Consider the following 23,024-nt stretch of genomic DNA (forward strand, 5'->3'; position numbering starts at 1 on the left):
TATAGTTAATGACTTACTAACATCTCAGTTAGTAAGTGTTTTCAGTTATTCTGGTGGGTGGTGGATCTCCATGTACCAGCAACGATGATAAAGGTGTAGTCAGTCCCACCCTAACAGGTGCGACAAAGCTAACAGGAGATTGAGGGACATGTTAATCAAGCCACCCCAGTCATTTTGGCATGTCATAGCAGGAAAAACACCGGTGTAACTGATTACATTTAAAACGACTTGATTGCATTTAGGTGAGCCAGTTCCAGTGTCCTGGTGTTGTGCATGCTGGCTCACTGGCATGGCCTACTGGGACACTTGATGGAACTGAGCCATCGTTAACGTTATTAGCACCTAAAGCACAACACACCTGTGGTCCCCTCCTACAGGTGTGTTCACTTAATGCTCCTGTGCTTGATTGCCATCTTCCTGACTCTCTTGTTAGTTTTGTTGTCACCTGACAACTTATAACTGTATCATGGTTATCAGGATAAGAATTGGATAGGCATATATTTGGACACACAACACAGCTGTTTTAGTGCTTACTGACATACAAGGTTGGCTTGTTTATGTTTGGGAGTGTGACACTGATTGTGCATGTTTATGTGTGAGGAGATGTTTTTTTCTCTCTCCGTCTTGGCCTTTTTGCCAGAAGATAGGTGAAGTTTGCACCTGAGAGTGTTGATCTATACACATTCCCAGTCTGTGTGTGTAATTTTGGCACAGCTTAGTCATGTGTTTGTGCATTTGGCACCAGCAAAGCAGTGTTATTGCGTGAGATATCTCCAGTAAGTGTGTTTTCCACAAGAATTGTTTGGGTTGGCGCCGATACAGATACGCATGTGTAGACTAATCACTCAGCCGGGCGATCAGTGGGCATATCCTGGTATTGTCTTGCTGAGTGTGTTTGATGGTGTCAGTCTGCAGGCACCGAGTTGTGAACAGAATGATATTCTGCCCTTTTTGACATAACCTGGTGAGGGGAGGGGTCTTAAGGGAAAGCCAATGACAGCTAGGCAGGGGTACGTTCTTTGCTATATAACAGTGTTGAGTGTCTGAATGTGCAGCAAAGTGTTTGACCCTCTTCTCAGTTTAGCCTATGTTTGACACAGACCATCACATTGTGTCATTATGCCTTGACTGTGAGAGGTCTTACAACAGTGCAACCTTTGGATTCTCTGATTTTGGACTTTGTTTGCCTTTTCTTTGCAAATCTGTGGATTAACTGAGTCTGGAGCCATGGAGGTAGGAGAGTTGAAGAAAGGTTTTTTTGAAACAGGCCGTGAACAGTACACATTGATTTAGCTGATGATTTAGCCGAGGATGATGATAATGGAGAGCATATTTATGTGTTTCAGGTGTGCATGAGGAGGTATTTGCGAGAACTGTGGGTCCTCCTGCATCTGACAGGTGAGTGTGTGAATTATGTTTGGTCTCAAACGTAACACTGTCTCATAGACTATTAATATGTCAAACATTTCATATACAATCTCCTGTAGTCCTACCTCTACAGTCAATTGCAATTTGGTGTCCAGCTTGCGTGGCAGGTATGACAGGGAGATGCAGTCTGTTTGGACGACACTACGTTCACACGTTTGATGGGGTTTTATATGAGTTTCCTGGAGACTGCAGCTACCTACTGGCTGGAGACTGCAACCATCGCTCCTTCACACTGCTGGGTGAGTCACACTCAGACAATTCAATGAAGAATGAAATACAGATTTGAATTCTAATGGCATCTGATGCTCGGCCAGTGTAGCTCAGTGGCTTGTGCACAGCCACTGCCATGGGTTTGATGCTCATTGGGATGTGTGTACTAAAACAGAGTACTTGTACTGTAGGAGTACTGTATGTCAGACGTTTTTGATGTTTTTGATTTGATGTAACAGCAGTCTTGAAGTGTATAACCATTAGATGGCTGAAACCAGACCCTCCCACGTACAAAATATGGATCCAAAAAGTATGGGACCTTTATCAGATGGAGCAAATTACATACTCATTGAGGCTGCAATATACAGCTGCAAAAGGAAAAAGAAAGTCATTGTATGAAAAAGTATATATTATACTGTTGTTGATGAAAACTTAAGACTTAAAAATTAAGTAAAAAAAAAAGATTTGATGTAGCTGTGTATGAGAGGTAAAATAAATGTTGTGTTCAATCCGCAGGTGATTTTGTTGGTGGCAAAAGAACCGGAGTCACTCTGTTTCTGGGGGATGCCTTTGAGCTGCACCTGTCAGTAGACGGCAGGCTCTCACAAGGAGAAAAAAGGTCATTTAAGTTGTCATGCAAAAATCAGCAATTATGTGTGTATTCATGTTGCCTTATTGCAGAAAAAAAGTTTGATTATGGAGAAGCTTGTCGTGTGTCTCCTTTTTTGTAGACTATCACTGCCCTATGCATCTCACGCTGTGTTCGTGGGCTCAGAGCTTGGCTTCTATAAACTCTGGAGTGAGGAGTTTGGCTTCACTGTTACCATTGACAATGCAGCCAACGTCGCCTTGACACTGACCAAACACCATGCCAACCGCACCTGTGGCCTCTGTGGAAACTTCAACTCTGTATCAGCTGATGAATATACAGCTCAAGAAGGTACGATCATGCGGGGGAAAGGGTGCGCATGTGGAATATGCGAATGTCTGAGAGTGAAACTAGGAGTTCATTATTGCTGGAATCTAGGAAATGGTTTGAGTCACCAGCACTCAGCAACAGGAAGAGTAGCAGCTCAGTACAGGAAAAGATAACAAGGTAAAAGCAAGCAAGAGAAACAGTAGTGGTGGGATGAGATTAAGGAGAAATCTGTCAACTTGTTTGTGTGTGTGTGTGTGTGTTTTCAGGATTCTTAACAGAGGACAGTTATGACTTTGCAAATTCATGGGCAGTGAAGGGGGCCGATCAGTCATGTCAACATGTCTCAAATCCCAGCCAATCCTGTAACAGCACGAAAGAGACTTCAGCGGTGAGAGGACAATTTACACACACACGCACATGTGTTAGGAACGTTATTACATTTTACATGTCAGCAAACAATCTGAAAATGTCTAGACACTTTGTAATAAGAAACCTTTTATTGAAAGGATAGACACACTTGACAAGATCTGAACCTTTGATGTAAGAGTATTATTTTTACAGTGCAAAAAAACTCTGCAAACCTTCAACTGCAGCTCACTTACAATTATTATAATTTGACTTGGCAAGTCTTACTGATGATACATATTAAGATAGTCAAAATGTGAACTGTGAACAACAATGGTTCGTGTTCAACCGGGGACCTCTGTTGCATGTCATTACCCATCTGTCCCCTTATGTCTTATCATCTCTCTACTTTCAGCTATCTAATAAAGGCATAAAATGCCCCCCAAAAAATCTCATAATTGTGTCAGACTTTTGACTTAGTATCTTTTTTTTATGACTATTCAAGTCTAAACTTTTAACTTGTGTCTTACAATTTTATTTATAGTATTTAGAAATTACATTTTTTATCATTCCTAACTTCATCTTTTTTTCCTGGTGCAAATGGGTTTCCATATAGTGTGTATATATAAGGATAAGGGCCTTAATGCTTCAATGAGGAAGATTCCTCAATCTCATTAAAAAGCAACGGCTGGTAAGCAAACAGCTCTGACAGGTGTGGGTGCAGTTCTGTAATGTGTATACTGAAATCTTTGTGGGTGGATATGAAAGAAATCGGCCAGTTTTAGCAAGAACATTTCATACCACAGGAACACCCACGTATGAGAGGACAGTAAAAACTACATGTTAGTGTGAAACCATTGAATGTCATCAGCATCTCCTTCACTAACTGAAAGTCTCATATTTCCTGCGTTTCTGTCAGCTGTCTATAAAGAAGGAAATGGATGCTCTGTCAGTGTGTAACTGGGCTTCATGCAATAACTCCCAAAGTCTGACTGAGTGAGAATATTTATGTGAGAGCTAAAGATATCTTCACTGATATATTGAGTATTTTGTTTTATCATTTTAACTGTTACCTACAGACTTTTAGCTCTCTGTTTGCCTTAACTTATTTAATGGTCTTCAGTCCATCATGATGACACTAGCAGCTCTTATTGCTGTAGGAACATATTTTTTCCTATCTTAAAACCTACCCACCAAATATAATTTTTAGAATCCGTTATCCCTTATTTACATGAGCTGACAAGACATGACAGCTCATGACAGTACAAGAATACTAATGTTTTCAGTCACGAACAACTGGGGTCTTTTTTTGTGTGTTTTATGTTACAATGTTATGTCACTAAAAGCAAACAAAAATAAACTTCACTATCGACTAAGATATAAATAACTGAAATAATGGACTTGATTTAACCACATCACTCACTTGAATTCTCACATACTCACTTAATTTTGTATGTGTGTGTTGGTGTAGATTTTGTCCAGCTGCAGCGTGTTGCAGACGTCTAGTGTGTTTCTACACTGCGCCCACTTGGTATCTCCTGAGGCGTTCCTGTTGCTGTGTCAGGAGGAGGCGTGTCACTGTGACCAGAGGGACGGGACTGAAGACTGTTACTGTCCAATCCTGTTGGAGTACGCTCGCACGTGCCACGCCCACGGGATATTACTTCGTGGCTGGCTGGAGGAGAGCCAGTGCTGTAAGTTTGTCAGTCACTAACAAGGTAGTTGCAAGCTAAGAAGTTATATTAATAATTTGAATATGTGTGTTAAGTCCCCAAGTGTCCAATTGGGATGCAGTACAGCGAATGCACCAAGTCCTGCTCTACAACCTGCCATAGTCTCAACATCCAGGAGGTCTGCAAGGAAGAGTGTGTGGATGGCTGTACATGCCCTGGTAACCTCCCACTCACTTCATCTCCCTCTTTCTCTCTCTGTCGTTCTGTGACTAGTAGTGGTAACATGGTGTGTATTTGTTTTCCAGTGGGTAAGGTTTTGGACGGTAATCGCTGTGTGGAGGTATCTCAGTGTTCCTGTGTGCACATGGGACGACGTTTCCCTCCAGGATCCACTATCTCTCAGGACTGCAACACCTGGTGAGAGAGCAATATGCGTGCAGAAACATGTATAAATACACAGATACAGAAATACTGCTCTGTAAAATATACAATGTGTATCTTTCCTGCAGTGTGTGTCGTCACGGTTCCTGGGAATGCACCAATGAAGGCTGCCCTGGTGAGAGAGATGTACAGTAGTAGTCTGACTTACATATTCTACTGGTAAAATAAACTCCTGGGTTGCTAATTTCTGCTGTTATGTCTGTGTGGTCTGTGTGTAGGTGAGTGCCTAGTGGTGGGCCAGTCTCACTTCAAGACCTTTGACAACAAGTTCTTCACCTTCACTGGTCACTGTCAGTACCTGCTGGCAAGAGACTGCACAGATAACGGGTTTTCTGTCATCATTGAGAACGTACAGGTAACAGATGTTTTTGGGGTTTTTTTAACTGCCAAACATTTTTGGAATTTGTTCTTCCCTGTAGCTCTGCATTTTTTTGCCACCAGCTGCTTGTCATCTACAGTACTTTCGCTGTTGGTATTGTGTTTCAGTGTGCAGATGATCAGGATGCTGTGTGCACACGCTCAGTGACGCTCAGCCTGCCATCTCTGGAGGACATGACAGTGAAGCTGAAGCATGGAGGAATAGTCTCTGTCAACAGCATGGACATCCAGACCCCAATGCATCATGGTATGCCACTTTGGCAGAATAGTGGATAAGGTCTACATTTTAGCATATTATACAGTATATGATATTATACTGTAGTACACCGGACATGTTGTACTTCAACCTATTATATTCTGAAGGGGACAACACATATCTTTTTTGACATGATTTCTTGAGATTGGTAAATTTTGTGATCATTACTAAAAGCACAATAAAGTTAATTACTGGAAGGACTGTAGTTTCAATTGTTTACATCAACGCTATATTGAATTCAACTAGTCAGTTCCCTATGTGTGCATTTTACAGGCCGTCTGCATATCCAGAGATCTGTTCAGTCTTCTGTACGTGTAAAGTTTGGAGATGACCTTCGTCTGGACTGGGATGGGCGGGGCCGCGTGCTTTTAAAGGTACAACAGTTTTAATGGATAGAGGTATTTCTTGGTAATAATACATGTGTTAAAAAAGATCAGCAAACAACTGTACTGTATTCTGTCCACTTACCCAGCTGGGACCACGATGGGCGGGGCAGACTTGTGGTCTCTGTGGTAACTACAATGGTAACCAAGGTGATGACTTCTTGTCTGGATCCGGTCTGGTTGAGGCGGGTCCTCAGGCGTTCGGCCAGTCATGGAGGATCAACGGAGACTGCGAATCCACCCACAGACATGAGACCGATCCATGCGCCCTTAACCCCAAAAGAGGTATACACACACATACACACGTCACCACAAAAATGACAAGAAATCAACCTCTAATCCTTCTACGCCTTTTAGTGCGTTTTGCAGAAGAGGCATGTTTGGCGATGATGGCAGACGTGTTCAGTCCGTGCCACTTCCTGGTGAATCCGGGTCCGTTCCAGCGGTTCTGTCGCTATGATGTGTGTGCGTGTGTGGACGGTGAGGAGTGCCTCTGCTCTGCTCTGTCTGCCTATGCAGCTGCCTGCGCTGCCAGAGGAGTGCTGCTCAACTGGAGGTCTCCCTCACTCTGCGGTAACTCTCACACTGAACTAACCTACAGCTGATCATTCATAAACACGTACACGAGTAAATATACAAACATTTCATTACATGTTTACAGAGAAAGCAGCATTGTAGAGCAAATGCAAAAGTCAATAATAATCTGGGTAAGCCAAGTACAACGAGTCATTACAAACAACAAAAATCTATCATAATTACAGGGATGGTTTAAACCTTTTTGTACCCAAAAAGAGGACTATTTTTTACTGATAAGACAGAGCTCAACTTAGAATAGATCCCTAACCCTCCCCTGATTTGATTTTGTCAGCGCTTGAGTGCACTGGAGGCCAGGTGTATGAGGCCTGTGGAAGTGTGTGTGACCGGACGTGCCGCGCTCTGTCTGGGGCCGAGGCCGGCTGTGAGGGGGAGAGGCTGTGCGAAGAGGGCTGTTTTTGTCCCACTGGAAAGTACCTGAGCGACTCCGGAGAATGTGTGTCAGCTGACCTGTGCACCTGCCTGCATGATGGACAGCTCTACCAGCCTAATGATGTCTACGCAGATCACAACAGCATCTGGTCAGTGACTGTGCATGTGGATGTTCAGAAAGTATGCTAATATACACTGCGTTTCATAGACACACTTTCACTTTTTTGTGTGTTTTTTTTCTTTGCTCGTGTGTGCAGCTACTGTGAGAATGGCTCCATGCGCTGTAGCTCCTCTGAAATGAGCACTTTACTATCTGACCTCTTCTATGATGATGACCTGGCACCATCCAGAGGTACAATCTCAGTATTTTGCAGGGGCTCTATTGAATGTCCATATGTTTTGTGACTTGTATAATCCACTATCCATTTGGTATGTTTCATGTATACAGTATACAGTGAACAACTGGGTCAGTAGAGTATGTCTCTGGTCTGATCACCCTAAAAAGTCCTGTTAGTTTTACCTTCATTATCTTTTATGGGTGTTGTTAATTTAGCATTTTAGCAACTGATCACCAACTTGATGTAATCCAACTACATACTGCTGTTTTGTTTTTGTTTTTTCAGAGCGTCGGTCAGCCCAGTGCCCTCCTCCACTGGTCCGTACAGAGTGTGATGCAGGTAAAAAAGGTCTGGAGTGTGCCAGAACCTGCCAGAATCTGGATCTGCCCTGTGTCAGCCTCGCCTGCATCCCCGGCTGCCTCTGTCCACCCGGCACAGTAAGTGGTGTGTTATCTTTGTGTGTGTGATGTAGATAAAGCACAAAACATCCCAAATTGAACTTGCTGATTGATTAGCGAATTGATTTCAGGTACGTCACCGCAGAGACTGCATTGCACCGGAACAGTGTCCCTGTTACCATAACAACAGGCCATATGCATCAGGACAGACCATCTCTGTGGACTGCAACACCTGGTAGAACGATTGCTTGCATACATGGTTATTAAGGGGACTTTCACTGTGCTTGCTTAACAGGCTTTCTCGTTTACAGTGTGTGTGAAAACAGAAAGTGGCGCTGCACGGAGAAGGTGTGCGATGGTATGTGCCGCACTGTGGGGGAGGGGCATTACGTCACTTTTGATGGCCTCAAATATTCCTTCCCTGGCCTCTGCCAATATGTCCTTGTCCAGGTAAGAGACAGAGAGATCCAAAAAGAGATCCAGGGTGGATTACACTGTACACTTGTGTGAAAATGCAATATGCATTAATGTCATTACATCTTTTTTTTCTCCTACTTTTGTCTTTTTATACTTTTACTATTAATAGGATATGTGTAACGGAGAAGAGGGTTCATTCAGAGTGCTGGTGGAGAATGAGGCCTGTGGAATTGTTGGTCATCGCTGTGCAAAAGCTATCATGATCTTCTACCAGGGAGGGTTGATTTTAATGCAACATGGAGAGGTAACGCACTCACAGACACATGCAACTAGTTATGTTATTGAGTGTGTCATGCACACAAAGTGTTCAGCCCATATGGACTTAAATGCACCAAATATACAGTTGCAGTGGTTGAAAATCTGTCAGACATGAACATTGATTCTTGCAACATTACATTGCAAACAAAGACCTTTGTCTCCTGTCCCAACCTTGGGAGGAAGGTTTCTTTCCTAAAATGCAAGTTTTATACAATCATATAACCAGATGGAATCATCAGAAAGGAGGAACATTTTTCTAAAACATGTAGCCCTTAAATCATTGTATAATAAACAATAAAAGATTAAATGGACTTCGTCTTCGATCTCACCAAAATCACACAGCAAGCGAAGTCTTTTCTCTTCAGGGAGACCATTAAACCTGCCTGTTTCTATAGCTAATGGTGATGTACCTGAACGTTACTGTGAACACAGATCTTTGACTTGTAGTTAAATTCTGCTTGATCTGTGAGTATCCCAGATGCATCCATGGTTGCCGTCTTTCTTTCTCACAGGTGAAGATGAAGAGGCCGGTGCTACAGGGCTCACAGGTGGAGATTGTGCAGTCTGGTCAGTTTTACACGCTGCTGCTGGGGAAACACATCTCCCTCAGCTGGGACAAGGGAACTCGCCTCCTGGTTCACATCTCAGCCGCATACAGGGTACTGATGTATTATAACACTACTTTTGATTGGTTGAACCTTGTTTGTTTTATTTACATTATTTCATATTAAACATGTCCTTACATACATTTGACTGTGTGTAGAACCGGGTGTGCGGTCTGTGTGGTAACTTTGACGGGAACACCAACAACGACTTTATAAGCAGTAACAACCAGTTGGAGGTGGACTCCTCACACTTTGGGAACTCCTGGAAGGTTCTTCCCAGCTGTGCCGATGTAACACAGGTAAAGTCTGCTCTTAGATTAAAGGATCAGTTTGCTCAAATTACAAAATAACATATTTTCTCTCTAGATTTGGTTTTATCTGCCCCAACACGATACAGTGGAGGCGAATGAAAATTTGTTTGTGCTGCTCACAGCATTTAAAAATTGTTAAATGCTGTATGCAGTTGTAGTATTTATTTATTTATTTTCCATAAAGACATGTCTTTCCAGACACAATGTTACTTTGGATAATCAAATAAGAAATTGTCCCTAGAAGTTTTGCACGTTTTAGACTATTAATCAAAAATTGTATTGTATCCCATAGACACACATTAGAAATGTATTGAGACCTGTCTTGTTAGTAGAGAAAGGGCTAAAACAGATATCATCAAATTCATGTTTATGTTATTACAATTACTTTTTTTGAGGCAAAACGAATATATATTTTTGGATTTTCTATATTGGAGCTTTGATCTTTATTTAGTTTTAAGTTATACAGTTTTACAAAATTTACATACTATTGTAAAATAATTAAATTAAGTTATACAGGCTTGACTATAAAATGAACAAATAATCATCACCATTGTTGAGACAATGGTCAAGTCAGGGCCAAGTACAGAGAATGTGGTTGATAAGTGGTTTGAGGTTGACCTCTGGTGCCAGTGCTTTATGTGTCTGGCCCTGTGAAGGAAAATGTAGAGCCAGCTCTGTTAGTATGACTGGCTTAGATGTGGCTATATACAGTAAGTTTACATACACAGTCCAGACCTGGAGCACTTAGGAACATGAATTTTTTGTTGTAAGTATAAGTATAGCAGGTGGGCTGTCAGTGGGAGAGATGACAAAAAGAATGAAGCAGACTACATGTTCACTATGATTGATTAGCTACCTCAGGCAAGTCTGTGCCAGTTGAGTTTTGTACCAAACTGACATGACTAAAAACCAATGGCTGCCTGGAAGATTTGAAATCAACCTCAAAATGTAAATTATGCTTTGGAAAATGGTTTGCCATCATGTAACGTGTGAATGATTTGTGGTTAATGTTCTGAAAAATGTAATAAATTATTGTTGCATTTCTAGTATAGGACAATATGTTCTACAGTGCATAAACAAAGAGATGAACTCTGCCCCACTAAATTTGTGTGTGTTCTTGTGTCTATATAGATACCCGCTCCTTGCAGCGACAACATTGTCAAGTTGGTAAAAGTGGAGCAGTCGTGTCGCGTGATCACTGGTCCTCCCTTTAAAGAATGCAACAGCCAAGTGAGTGTAATTACAGACACACTGGATATCCCATGACACCACATGCATTGTTAGGTCCATGCACTTGAATCTGTTCCTGTGTGTCTCTAGGTGGATGCAGAGCCATATGTAGAGATGTGTGTGGAGGCAGCATGCTCTTGTCCATCAGTGGGCGACTGCGCGTGTTTCTGTGATGTCATCGCGGCCTACGCTCAGGCCTGTTCAGAGAGGGGCGTATCCATCAGCTGGAGATCCAATGATCTTTGCCGTAAGTGTGATGAATTTCGCCGCGATCCACGCAGACATTTATCATTTCCATCATGTTATTTTCTGGATGAAATATCACACACACACAGATGTTATCTCTCAATAAACAAAAGTAATAATTAAAGAAGTCTATCTGAAACATCATCTCCCGTGCAGCTCTGCTCCTTTTTTAAAATACTTGTATACAACTTGACATACCACAGTTAGTCACTACCACTTTTCAGCTCTGCTTTTGTTCTCCCACATGACAGCTTTTTTGTGACTGAGCACTTTTGTAGTTCTGCTATCTGAACAAAAAGTTACCCTGAATTTACCAGTAGGTTCTTGTTTTTCACTCCGATAAGGACTTTGTTATGTATACTCTGATATCAGATGTGATGTTGTGCAAAACTATTCTTAATGGTATCGTTGAGAAAATGAACTTGTTTTTCTGCATTTCTGAATACTTTATTACGCAGGTCACAAATCATATTTGTCTTGACGAAAGAGACCTATGTTGTTTGGATTGGTCAAACGCAGAGGCCAAATTGAGTCTTTTGTTTAACTTTTGTTTCCTTAGCCATGAGCTGTGAGGAGTTGAACCCCAAGAGCCCAGGTGTAGGGGAGGAGTTATGCCAGTGGAGGTATAATACTTGTGGCCCTGCCTGTCCGATCACCTGCCAGCACCCAGATCCTCTCCACTGTTCACTCACATGTGTGGAAGGCTGCCATGCCTACTGCCCCCCAGGTGCTCACTGGACTCACACATGCAAAATATTTGCACATGCAGTATCTAAACACAGATATAGTTGCACATATTCCTGTACGAACATACAAATAGCGTGGGGGAGTTTAACTTTAGTCGTGTTTTTCTTAGGGCAACTACTGGATGAGGTGGCCATGCGTTGTGTAGATCCCTCTCAGTGTCAGGTGTGTATCCATGAGGGTCAGAGAATCTCCCACGGCAACAAGGTCATCCTGAACCACGATGACCCCGACCACTGCAAGATATGGTATTACTGCATCTGAACACTCAGCAGCAAGTCTGGATTTTGGATTTGTAATTAATGCTTTGTGATTAGATTATTTGCACATTTTAAGATGCTTTGTTTTTCTTTTCTGAAGTCACTGTGACAACAACACCCTGACCTGTGAAGTCTGTACCTCCTTTGCCATGTTCACCACTCCCACACCAACACCTGCCTATGCCACCTTCACGACCCTTCCCTTCACCACCTTGATGCCTGAGGGCACGTGTGACCGCGCCATGGATCTGGCATTCCTATTGGACGGTTCAGAAGCCCTGAGCGAAGAAGAATTCCAGGCAACCAAAGAGTTTATCCTGGGAGTGGTTGAACGTTTCCGCATGGGCTCAGCTCACACTCGAGCCACAGTGCTGCTTTACCACTCTGGAGTCAAAACCTATGACCTGCAGGTAGATACACATGTATTGTACATGTGTGATGCAGCAAAGTGTGTATTATTGCACAAATGAAACTGAATGTCATAGTTGAGGTGTACACCTGGTTGCTTGATCGTCCTGTTTTCCTCCCTCATTTATGTCTGCAGGTTCAGAAGTGGCTGTTTAAGAAGACTGTGCGTGAGCTGCATTACACAGGAGGAGATGCAGCCTTCTTGGATGAGGCTGTCAAGTATCTGGCTATCAACATCTATGACAAGAACAAGCGCGAGCACACTGGCCGCGTTGCCATCATCTTGACTGCTAGTGCCAACCCTCGCTCCGTCCGTTCCATGACCAAGATGCTCCGCAGGAAAGCCATCACCACCCTGACGGTGGCACTGGGTCCTGGGGTAAACATGGAACAGATTAATGACATCACCAAGGCCAACCCAGAAAACAGGGCCTATGTACTAAGCAGCACGGGAGAGCTGTCTGATAATCTGTTAGAGTTGACAGATTACCTCTGCACCTTGGGGCTGGAGCCTGAGGTGGTGAAACCCCCAACGCCAAAGTCCACTCCAGGTAAAGCTCGCCAAGGCACAACCACCACCACCTCAGCCCCTCGTCTAGAGCCCAACCCCACACAACACCACTCTAACACCCCTACGTCCACTGCACCCTCTGGCCTGTCTCCCACATCGTCACCTTCCACGTCTCCAGCCAAAGATGTGACATTCATCCTGGAGGGCTCTGATTCGGTCGGCAAGGTCAACTTTAACAAGTCGCTCCACTTCCTGGAAGAAGTTATCTCACAGCTGGTAAAGGAGGACGAGTTCATTCGTATCACTGTGATCCAGTACTCTGTAACGGTCACTGTGGAGATCAGTCGGTGGGAGCTGCGGCGGCAGAGGACCCTGCTGCTGCAAAGACTGAGGGAGATTCGTTGGAAGGGTGGAAGTAAGACGAACACAGGCGCAGCTGTCACTACGACATTTCAAGAAATGGCTACAGTCCAGTCTTCACCTGGCCCCACCCCTCCTCAGCTGGTCTTCCTTGTGACAGAAAACCCGCCTACTGACACAGTGAAGCGCCCGCCATCTACAAGCACCCAAACGCATGTGTATCCCATTGGCGTTGGACCAAAAGTACATGAGATTGACTTGCTACCATTCAGCTCTCCTCAACGCCCGCTGATGGTTGATGACTACAACCGTCTGACGACCCTGGTCCACCGTGTGGTCAATATCACTCACACCACAGTCAGGCCGCGCTCTCCTACTCTGCCACCTCTCGTCCTCCCAACGCTCTCCAGCCTGCCACCCTCAGGTACAGAAGGCACACTCACAGTAATTTAGTCCACAAGGAGTCCTCAGCCTGTATTAATTTGTGAGCATATCTTTGTACAGTGCCGTGTAAGAAGCCTGTGGACGTGTTGTTCCTGTTGAAGGCTGGAGAGCAGATTGAGGACATGAAGACATTTGTCAAAGCTTTCATCAATAATGCTGACATAGGTAGGTGTGACCCAGCCCCTAAATGCCCTACTACATTTTTAATATAACGTGCACTGCAATTCACTGATGTGTGGTATTAGTCTTTCACAATGACATTTCAAAATCTTGAGGACAGGTTTTCAAGATAGCCCTTGGGAAAAGTGCTCTATTTAAATTGTAATAATTACTTGGAGCTGTGATTTTTGCCACTAGACACTTATTTTAGTCAGACCCATGGAAGTATTAAAGATGGAGTAGTGTTTCCAAATCATAAGTGTATGTCAAAAATGTATTTAGCATATTTAAGTGAATAACAGCCATTTGGATAATTACTAAGTGTTGTGTGATCTCCCAGTGTTTTCTAGTCATTTATTTAGATAGTGGGAAACCAGAGTAGAGGAAACATTTCAGTTGGGGCTAACATGTTTTTTCAAAGATGTGCACTCGAGAGCATTTTTAGTATAACTATGTATAACATGACATTAAGTTACATTTATACTTATTTAAGTAACCAGATGGTGGATCTCCCTCCCCTGCATTTCTACAGCGGTTTAACTCCTTGTTTACGTGTGCAGGGCTGAATGGCACTCAGGTGAGTGTGGTTCAGTATGGGGACACCAACACAGTGGAGCTCAACTGGAAGGATGAACAGAGCAAATCCCACCTGCTGAGCCTGGTGGAGAGCGTGCCGAGCAGGACCGCCGCTGCCCCCGCACTAGGTAGTGCATCCTAATGTGTGCAAACACATTCAAGCAGACGCACACTCAAACACACACACACACGGTCACTGCTCTGTCTGTCTGCAGGCTCTGCGCTGCGATTTGCTGTGCAGACGGCCATCTCGCCAGTCAGCGGCGGAAGAGTCGGTGTGGCCAAGGCCGTGGTGATGCTTGTGACTGACAAATCAGCTGATGATGTCAAAGAAGCAGCTAACGAGGCTCTGGCAGCAGGTAATTAAATCACCACTGACATGATTAACATTGGGATACCTCAGTTCAAAATTCAGTTGGTATGTTTCCGTCCTCCATCTTCCTCTGTCACAGATATGCTGCTGTTTCACTGATAAGAGCTTCTTCCCTCAGGTGTGTCAGTGTTCCCCATCGGGGTGGGACCAGGCTATGACAGGAGTGAGCTTAGCGTGCTTGGTCACCATGGTAGCCAAGACAACTCCCTGCACTTGAACAGCATGGATCAATTGCTGATGTTGCTGACTCTGGACCACGGTTACACAGAGAGAATCTGCAGAGGTGCTCACAGACACACACATACAGTAAAAATCACTAATTCTGAGAAATAAATCTATTCTTTAGTATAGTTTTGATGATTGTGATAATGTATCATAATGATAATATTGATTCTTTTGCTTTGCAGCTGGTCCACCCGGACTGTGTGTTGATGATAATGGAAATGAGAGAAAGGTGAGTAATGTCCGCTGAGGCTGAATACAAGTTACAGCAGTACAGCAACCTTTTACAGCCATTACAACATGACTTGTAATGAATTGTGTATCTCTCTGTTTCAGCCTGGTGAGTCATGGCTGCTGGAGGACGGCTGCCACTCTCTCCTGTGCCATCCCAGTGGGGCAGTGACGGTACAGAACCACAAAGTCAGCTGTGACAGACTGGAGCCGCCAGCCTGCAGAAACAACATGCCACCTGTCAGAGTCCAGGAGACCTGTGGCTGCCACTGGGAATGCCCTTGTATGTACATCAAAAGAATGAAATAGCTTCTGAAGTTTCTAGCATCATGTTTAACCCGTCTATATTAAGTGCACATCATTTCCCACTTCGTGTGTTACCAATGAGTGCTGGCGGCTTGCATACCAGTCTATTTATACTGACTATTAATGGATCACATGTTTCTGGCTCCTGTACAAACGCTCTCTTCCTCCTGCCTGGTTTTGTGTTGACAGGCATGTGTATGGGCAGCTCTACCAATCATGTGGTGAGGTTTGACGGCTTGGCGCTTAGGCTGGATGGGGAGGGTTTGTGCTCCTATACACTTCTCACTGTCAGCAGAGGCATCAGTGAAGGGTCAGAGGTCAAACTCCACAGTGGACCTTGTCAGGACTCAGTGAATTACAACCAGGTTTGCATGAAAGCCATGGAGGTGATCCACGGAACCCATAGACTGCTGCTGAAGGATGATATGACGGTAAATTATGTGTGTTGCTGGTCAGGACACCTGCGCTGACACTGATCATTACATGTGAATCTATGAAGGGTTAATTATTAACTGTGTGTGTGTGTGTGTTTGTTTGAGCAGGCAATGATTGATCGGGAAGAACTTGCACTGCCGTGGCGGTACGCTGGCCTAGAGCTGGTGCGTTATGGAGGAGTGATGCTGCAGCTGAAGTCAGACCATGGCTATGTCCTGACTTTCACTCCTCAGAGCAATGAGTTTACCATCACACTGCTCAGCTCCACCTCCACCAGAGACACTGCTGGACTCTGCGGTAACATAAATACAGACCCATTGTCTCTCTTTATTTGCTTCTATCGGAACTGTAACACGTCTTGTGGCCTCTGTTCTCTCTCTGCATCTTTCCTCCAGGGGCCTGTGGGGAGGAGAAGCTCAACGTCCTTTCTCTCCGTAACGGCAGCTCGACCACTGACCAGCCAGCCTTCATCTCAGACTGGACTGTGGCTGTAGATGACGGTGTTTGTCTGCCAAAGCGGAAGGCGGTGTGTGTGTCTGGAGCAACGATGGGATGTCAGGCCCTACGATCTGAGGTGTTTGAACCGTGCCACGTGCACATTCCTGTCCAGGTGTTCCTTGCCAAGTGTGAGGAGCAGGCATGTGAGGAGTCAGATGTGTGTGAGCTCATTTCTGCCTACGCACGCCTCTGTAGACAGAGAGGTGTGTGCGTGGACTGGAGGACCCCCCATCTCTGCCGTAAGTCAGTTTTTCGTGTGTGTTTCAGTTCACTTGCTGCAGTGGACCCGCTTTAACACCCAGTCTGAGACTAAACCTAAACTTTAGCCTGATCTATGTGTTACAGCATTACAGTGCCCCAGCTCCATGGAGTATGAAGCATGTCGGACAGGGTGTGTAGAGGACTGTGGTAGCATACAGGCGTTGCCAGGCGACTGGTCAGTTGCCAGGGGTAACGAGTCATCCTGTATGGAAACACCTACTGAGGGCTGTTTCTGTACTGGAGGGACGGTTTTGCATCACGGACAGTGTGTACCACCAGAGGCATGCAGGCAGTGTGTTGACCATCATGGACACACATATATGGTGAGACACATGAGAAGACAAGAATATGACTGAATGTGTGAGGGAATGATGCAAAACCTAAATCAACTTCTTAATTACAGAAACACACGCCAATAGAATTAGATGGAGCAACCATTGAAGTGTTCACCATTAAACTGTGCTGTGAGCGCCCCCCAGTGGTTTTTTCTAATACAACTTGACTTGTTCGTACAGTATATGCAGAGTTGGGTACCAGACGAGAACCCGTGTTTGATTTGCATGTGTTTGGACCAGCAACACATCAACTGCACTGCCCGACCCTGCAATGACGTCAAAGGCAAGCCCCCCCTTCTGTTACTGCTGCTTATGCTATTGTATCTTTTGTCTGGTTTTGCTAAAACTTAAAAACATTACCAGTGTTGCATTGTGGGCTTAGATGTAACACTTTAACAATTAATCATCTGTATGTGTGTGTGTAGCTCCAGTGTGTGGACCCTGTGAGATCTTGAGGGAGAAGAGAGAGTCCAAGTGCTGCCCGGAGTATGAGTGTGGTATGTAAAAAAAAACAACTATGTGCCATCATTGTTATGTTTTTATTTTCAAATCCAATATAACAGTAGCTTCATTAAATGAGAGAGAGTGGGAAGAACAGACCGGTCAGTGTTCAATATAAGCAGAAACAAAACCTGGAAAAAATATAGAGATCTTAAATCTCTTTCCATCTCTATATAAGGAGAAATTCAAATTTGGATAAACATTTTTCAGTGCTGTGTATTTATCAGACACAGAGTGTATATCTTGTCCAACTGCAACAGACTGTCTCGCTCTGTGACTTTTCAGTGTGTGACCTGGTGAGTTGTGACCTGCCTGAAGTGCCCCGCTGTGAGGACGGTCAGACTGTGGTTCTGAAAAACCCCGGCGAATGTCAGCCTTTACACGAGTGCGGTAGGTAGTTTACACAGTCTGTGTGATGTTCGAGCTCTGCTTTGCTCACACAGACATGAAACACCCGTGTGATCTCTTTTACATGTTTCACTTCATCTCGTTTCCCCCTCAGTCTGCAAAAGGGAAGAGTGCCCTCTTCAAGCTCCCCCCGCTTGTCCCACACATCGCCAGCTGTCAGTGAAAAAGACAAAGTGCTGTGACGTGTTTGAATGCGTGTGCAACTGCCAGAACTCCACCCACTCCTGCCCTGCTGGGTTCATCACGTCCTCCTCTACCAACGACTGTGGCTGCACAGAAACCAGCTGCCTGCCAGACAAGGTGTGTGTATGTTTGGATGCATCACTTTCCATTTTTGTGCTGTGACTGTTCAAACTGTCCTGTTTTTACTATTGTGTGTCTCTCCAGGTGTGTGTGGTTGGTGGTGTGGTTCACCCAGTGGGGACCGAATGGGAGGAAGGGTGCGAGAGGTGCAGTTGCACCCAGCTACAGGACAGAGAGACATCGCTGCACATTGCTCAGTGTACCCCACCTGTGTGTGATCGAACCTGCCCTCAGGTGAGACACACACACACACATACACACCAGACATACACATTTTTATTATGCGTTTGTAACCATTAATTCTTGTATATTCATTATATATTTCAGGGCTCCACATACACTCCATCAACAGGAGAGTGCTGTGGGAAGTGCACACCAACCAGCTGTGTGGAGTCAGAGGGAGAGATGCGAGGGGACACACTGATTGGGGGAAACCTCAGACATGTATGTGTAGAGAAATCAGAGATGCCTAAATTATATAGACTGAAGAGGTTCTTAGATGTTATAACCGATACCCCCACCCAACGCGGATATTACATTGAGTGATGGACTCCCAAAATCTACACACAAGACCGTCTCAGCCTGCTTAGGGAGCCTAGTTACATTCCCGGAATACTAGGGCCTATATAGTCGACTATGTGCCGACGACCGGATATTAGCAGGAATATCTGTGTGTGGTAGGTGTTTGGAGATTGGTGGTACCCCAGTAAGACCCTGAAGGAAAAGATCAATACTGAAGGAGGTTCACTATGACGGGTTGCAGACACTCGCCTGGTTTTACACTGGGCCGCCTCGAAGGCCCTAACCCTAATTTATAATTTAGAGATAAATTTAGGAAATCCCTCCGTGTCCCAAATATTCAGAAAACTTTACCTTTAACACCAAACATAACACAACAGCAGCAAAACATCAGACAACTGAGCTGAACCTATTCAACATGTCCTCCCATGCTGTACATCATAATATATACATAGCAGCTTTCATCAAAATTCTCCAATCAAAGTCAAATTATTATCTACTGTCGGCATATCTCAAGGAGAGTAGTCTTCTTACCTGAGGTAGGCTATGTAGATGATCTCAGAGAGGAGCAACACAGGAATTTGGTTGGAATGTACAAAATACAATCCCAGTTTTATTGGAGTTTTATCAAAAGAGTAAATGAATACAAAATGTTCAAAAAGAAGAAAATATAAAAATGAAAGGAACAAAAGCAATTAAGCAAAAACCAAGTAACAAAGTCTCACAAACAACCAAGAACCCCAAGGGACCGAAAAGGCAGTCCAAGAGAGAAGCCCGAGCCTCGAGCCTTTCTTCTGCTCTTCCTTTTATAACCTTTGCCCCCTGTTCTTGCGGGTCGGAGAGATCCATAAAAGGTCTTCCTCTGAAAAAACATCTTAGCTCGTGGGTAACAACACATGAGATCACAAAATACACTTTCCATACTTTAACAAAACCCGCTTCAACTTCCGTGTTTAACGAGGCGCCTTCTCCCACAACAGTAGAATGTGTAGAATTCTATATAAAGCTGAATGTGTTTTTGTGTTGTCATTTGTAAAAAAGACGAATGTCTGTTGGCAATGCAGCTGTTTCTCTTCTCTCTCAGGGTTTATATCTCATCTCTGTGTCTGCTTGTAGGTGGGAGAGGTATGGCAGTCGCCACATGAAAAGTGTGTGTTACATCAGTGTGTGAAAGTGAAAGAGGAGGTGTTCATCTCTGCAACAAACGTCAGCTGCTCTGCTATGGACGCTCCATCCTGCCCGCTGGGAACCGAGTTACGCTGCGACACCCATGATTGCTGCCCCCGCTGCCACTGCGGTAAACACACATGCATATGCAGTTACAAAAAAGGAAAACATACAGACAAATTAGTTAGGAGCAGGTGTGATTTGAAATGCCTGAATCATCAAGCTTTCACTCCACTAACTTTCCCTTTGGTCATATCATACACACACTGGCTGTATTCGGAACCGCCTACTACATACTACTGAAAAAAGCAGTATGCGGTATGTACTTCATACTGCATACTACACATACATACTGGTAGTAATAATCATGAAGGTATTATGCGAAATTATATGAAAGTCGGAACAAACTTTTGAATTAGGCCTTTTAAATCTAATATGAGTGAAGATTCAGTAACTGAGTTGCTTCTCGCCTCAAATTTGTTCAGAAATAGATTTTGGTGGACCGCTAAAGTGAAATAAATGAAAGTTTATGTAACCACCGCCAGCGGTTTGCATTGCACACTGGAGATTTTTTCTGAATCAGTACAACATCCGGGTGTTTTTGACATACTGCATATTTTGCTTTTGTTTGCATACGGCACACTACATGCTACATTTTGGCCAAATCAGTAGGCAGTCTCGAACACAGCCCGTTTACATACCAAGCTGCAGTTACAGTGTCTGTCCAGCAGATGACTCTCTCAGATTGGTGTCAACTCTTTGCAGAGCTGGTTATCCTGATCTGACCTTACAAAGCCTGGGGTTTAATATACTGTTTAATGATGTTCGATGATCTGTGCTTTTCTGTCTACAGCTCCTATGGATGCCTGTGTCCTCAACAACACTGTGATAGGAGTAAGTCATGCAGAACACCGCACTCTTCTTCCATATTAGAACATTTTGAATAGTGCTTTGAGTGCTAAATGTCGGCCTGTGTGTGTTTGTACAGGCAGGGGAGAGGCTGATGGTTGATGTGTGCACACACTGTGAATGTATGGTGGAGGACGGTGCCGTGAGGAAATACAGACTGTCCTGCAGGAGAATCAGCTGTCCCACTTGCCCCATGGTAACCATCATCCCGTCATTAGTTTTTATTATCACCATTATCATTTGTCTTCATCATCATCACGACTAACCAATAAATTCAAACGTCCATCATTTTCATCAAAGATCCTCTAATCCACTGACCACATTCCCTCCCTGCTCGTCATTAAATTGCGTCCGCATCGTTTTCCATGATTCACTCCATTCACAGAGGTAAGCAGTGAATTATTTATTTGCATGAAAGGGTCCAGGCAAATTTATGTCGTTGTGTTTACAATCATTTCCTGCTGTTGTTTTCCTATATGAACTAACATGCAGTACCAACTGTAATGTTTTCAGGGATACACTCTGCAGAGGGAGGAAGGTGCTTGCTGTGGTCAGTGTGTTCCCACTGCCTGCTTCATGCAAAGGCCAGATGGAAAACTGGTCAGTCTGGAGGTAGGTGCTTTGCAGAAAAGACGACGCCTTGCTCATGAACCCTGTCACACACACAGAATGCAGACAAACTGTAGCACTCATTTACTGTTGAACATTTCATAATGATGATTATTTCATTTTTATACAGACTTTTTCCAGCTGATTTTAGCACCACACTATGCTATGCTATTCTGCATCATACTATATTATGCTATGCTATGCTTAACCACACTTCACTATACTATACAATACTATACTACACTATACTGTACTGTATTATACCATACCATACTATACTGCACTGTATTATACCATACTAAACTATACTTATTCCCTGGATCAATAGAGTACTGTTGCCAAAATATAAAACAGACAGAAAATTATATTAGAATGGAGAGAACAGCTTTTCAGCAGCAGGAATGGACATGAATACTGTATATCCCTCCAGGTGAACACCACTAGCGAGGATGGTTGCAACCTGTATACCTGTGGTGTAAACAGTAAAGGAGATCTTGTCCTGCAGACCAGAGTGACCACCTGCCCTCCTTTTAACCGCCAAGCCTGCCTGGACCAGGGGGTGCGACCGCTACACAAATTGCCCTCCATCCACCTCACAGTATTTCCACACCTACACCTCTGTATCTGCCACACATTTGTATTAAATGTTCCTCTCCTGTCTGTTTTTTAGGGGAAAGTCAGCCAGATTGGAACAACCTGCTGTGAGCTGTGTAAGTAGAGCTGTGCCCTCTGCGAGACTGGAACATTATTTTGAAAAATCTGGACGCTCTGATTTTAATAAGAGTGTGTGCATGTGTGAAGGTACGGAGCCAGAGTGTCGGAGGACAGTGGGAATGCTTAACTACATCAAAGTGGATGATTGCCAATCAGAGCACCAGATAGAATTACACTATTGTGAGGTAAGAGACTACACACACACACACACACACACACACACAGACATTTAAGGATGATTAATACCTTTTCCCCCTAGGATTAGCCTACAAAGTTCAATGAAATCATAACACTGTCCCTCACCATCCCACCCTTTCTGTGGTGCTGTCCATCTGTCCATCTGTCTGTCTGTCTGTCAGGGCAAATGTCGCAGTAAGTCCATGTACTCCCTGGAGAGGGCGGCTGTGGAGCAGGAGTGTGTGTGCTGTGCTGCCGTGGAGACAGAGCCTCTCAGTGTTCCCATCCTGTGTGCCAACGGCACTCGTAGCCACCACACTGTCCTGTCTGTCACTGCATGCGACTGTCTGTCCAAACACTGCACCTAGAGAGAGAGAAGGAGAGAGTTTATAAATGCAGATGTATGTGTGTATCCAAGTAAAATGAAAAATATAAATATATCTCAAATATGAAAAATACCAACACAAATAACAATAAAACAAACCAGCCAGTTTCTGTAAGCACCACTTGTTTGTCTGTGGTTTGTTGTAATCTGAATATTCCTGTTGAAATGTTTGTGTTTGTAGAGACTGATGATCGTTAATTAGATGTTTGAATATGAATGAATGAATGAATTTTCTTTTTCATCAGGTTCCTGAGATCAGTCGTGAATTTGAAACAAAAAACGTTGATCAATATTGAATCAATGACATCACATTTTAATCAAGTAAACATACAAAAAATACCTGTGGT

At 43.9% G+C, this 23,024-nt stretch overlaps 1 protein-coding gene across 2 annotated transcripts; it reads left to right on the forward strand.

Annotated features, from left to right (window-relative positions):
- Positions 1-1,094: 1,094 nt before the first annotated feature.
- Positions 1,095-22,798, forward strand: vwf (von Willebrand factor). 2 transcript variants are annotated; one of them, XM_070907872.1, is made up of 53 exons: positions 1,146-1,233; positions 1,347-1,398; positions 1,524-1,667; positions 2,155-2,257; positions 2,370-2,578; positions 2,824-2,945; positions 4,374-4,596; positions 4,671-4,793; positions 4,881-4,992; positions 5,085-5,131; positions 5,235-5,371; positions 5,503-5,641; positions 5,924-6,024; positions 6,123-6,318; positions 6,391-6,606; positions 6,902-7,148; positions 7,257-7,351; positions 7,623-7,774; positions 7,867-7,970; positions 8,047-8,185; positions 8,322-8,456; positions 8,983-9,129; positions 9,234-9,374; positions 10,518-10,616; positions 10,707-10,863; positions 11,422-11,589; positions 11,719-11,854; positions 11,967-12,276; positions 12,411-13,569; positions 13,650-13,754; positions 14,309-14,452; positions 14,540-14,683; positions 14,816-14,980; positions 15,105-15,151; positions 15,256-15,433; positions 15,646-15,887; positions 15,999-16,188; positions 16,287-16,628; positions 16,735-16,973; positions 17,166-17,268; positions 17,411-17,482; positions 17,772-17,876; positions 17,989-18,194; positions 18,282-18,431; positions 18,525-18,641; positions 19,833-20,013; positions 20,737-20,777; positions 20,872-20,988; positions 21,306-21,404; positions 21,832-21,960; positions 22,072-22,111; positions 22,203-22,300; positions 22,475-22,798. In XM_070907872.1, exons 1-53 carry the CDS (start codon positions 1,228-1,230, stop codon positions 22,658-22,660), a joined length of 8,559 nt encoding a protein of 2,852 aa, XP_070763973.1. In that variant the 5' UTR covers positions 1,146-1,227; the 3' UTR covers positions 22,661-22,798. The 2 variants fall into 2 exon arrangements, 1 of the variants encoding a protein (XP_070763973.1); XR_011597393.1 differs by lacking the exons at positions 21,832-21,960; positions 22,072-22,111; positions 22,203-22,300; positions 22,475-22,798 and adding an exon at positions 21,093-21,179 and having other exon boundaries at positions 1,095-1,233; positions 21,306-21,357.
- The last annotated feature ends 226 nt before the right edge of the window (positions 22,799-23,024 follow it).

The sequence above is a fragment of the Enoplosus armatus genome, chromosome 6 (assembly GCF_043641665.1).
Source record: "Enoplosus armatus isolate fEnoArm2 chromosome 6, fEnoArm2.hap1, whole genome shotgun sequence".
NCBI lineage: Eukaryota > Metazoa > Chordata > Actinopteri > Centrarchiformes > Enoplosidae > Enoplosus > Enoplosus armatus.

Excerpts from the sequence above, each read along its gene's own strand:
- vwf (XM_070907872.1), top strand. Across the intron at positions 6,025-6,122 it reads GGGGCCGCGTGCTTTTAAAG|CTGGGACCACGATGGGCGGG; the intron begins GTACAACAGTTT and ends CCACTTACCCAG. Across the intron at positions 11,590-11,718 it reads CCATGCCTACTGCCCCCCAG|GGCAACTACTGGATGAGGTG; the intron begins GTGCTCACTGGA and ends TGTTTTTCTTAG.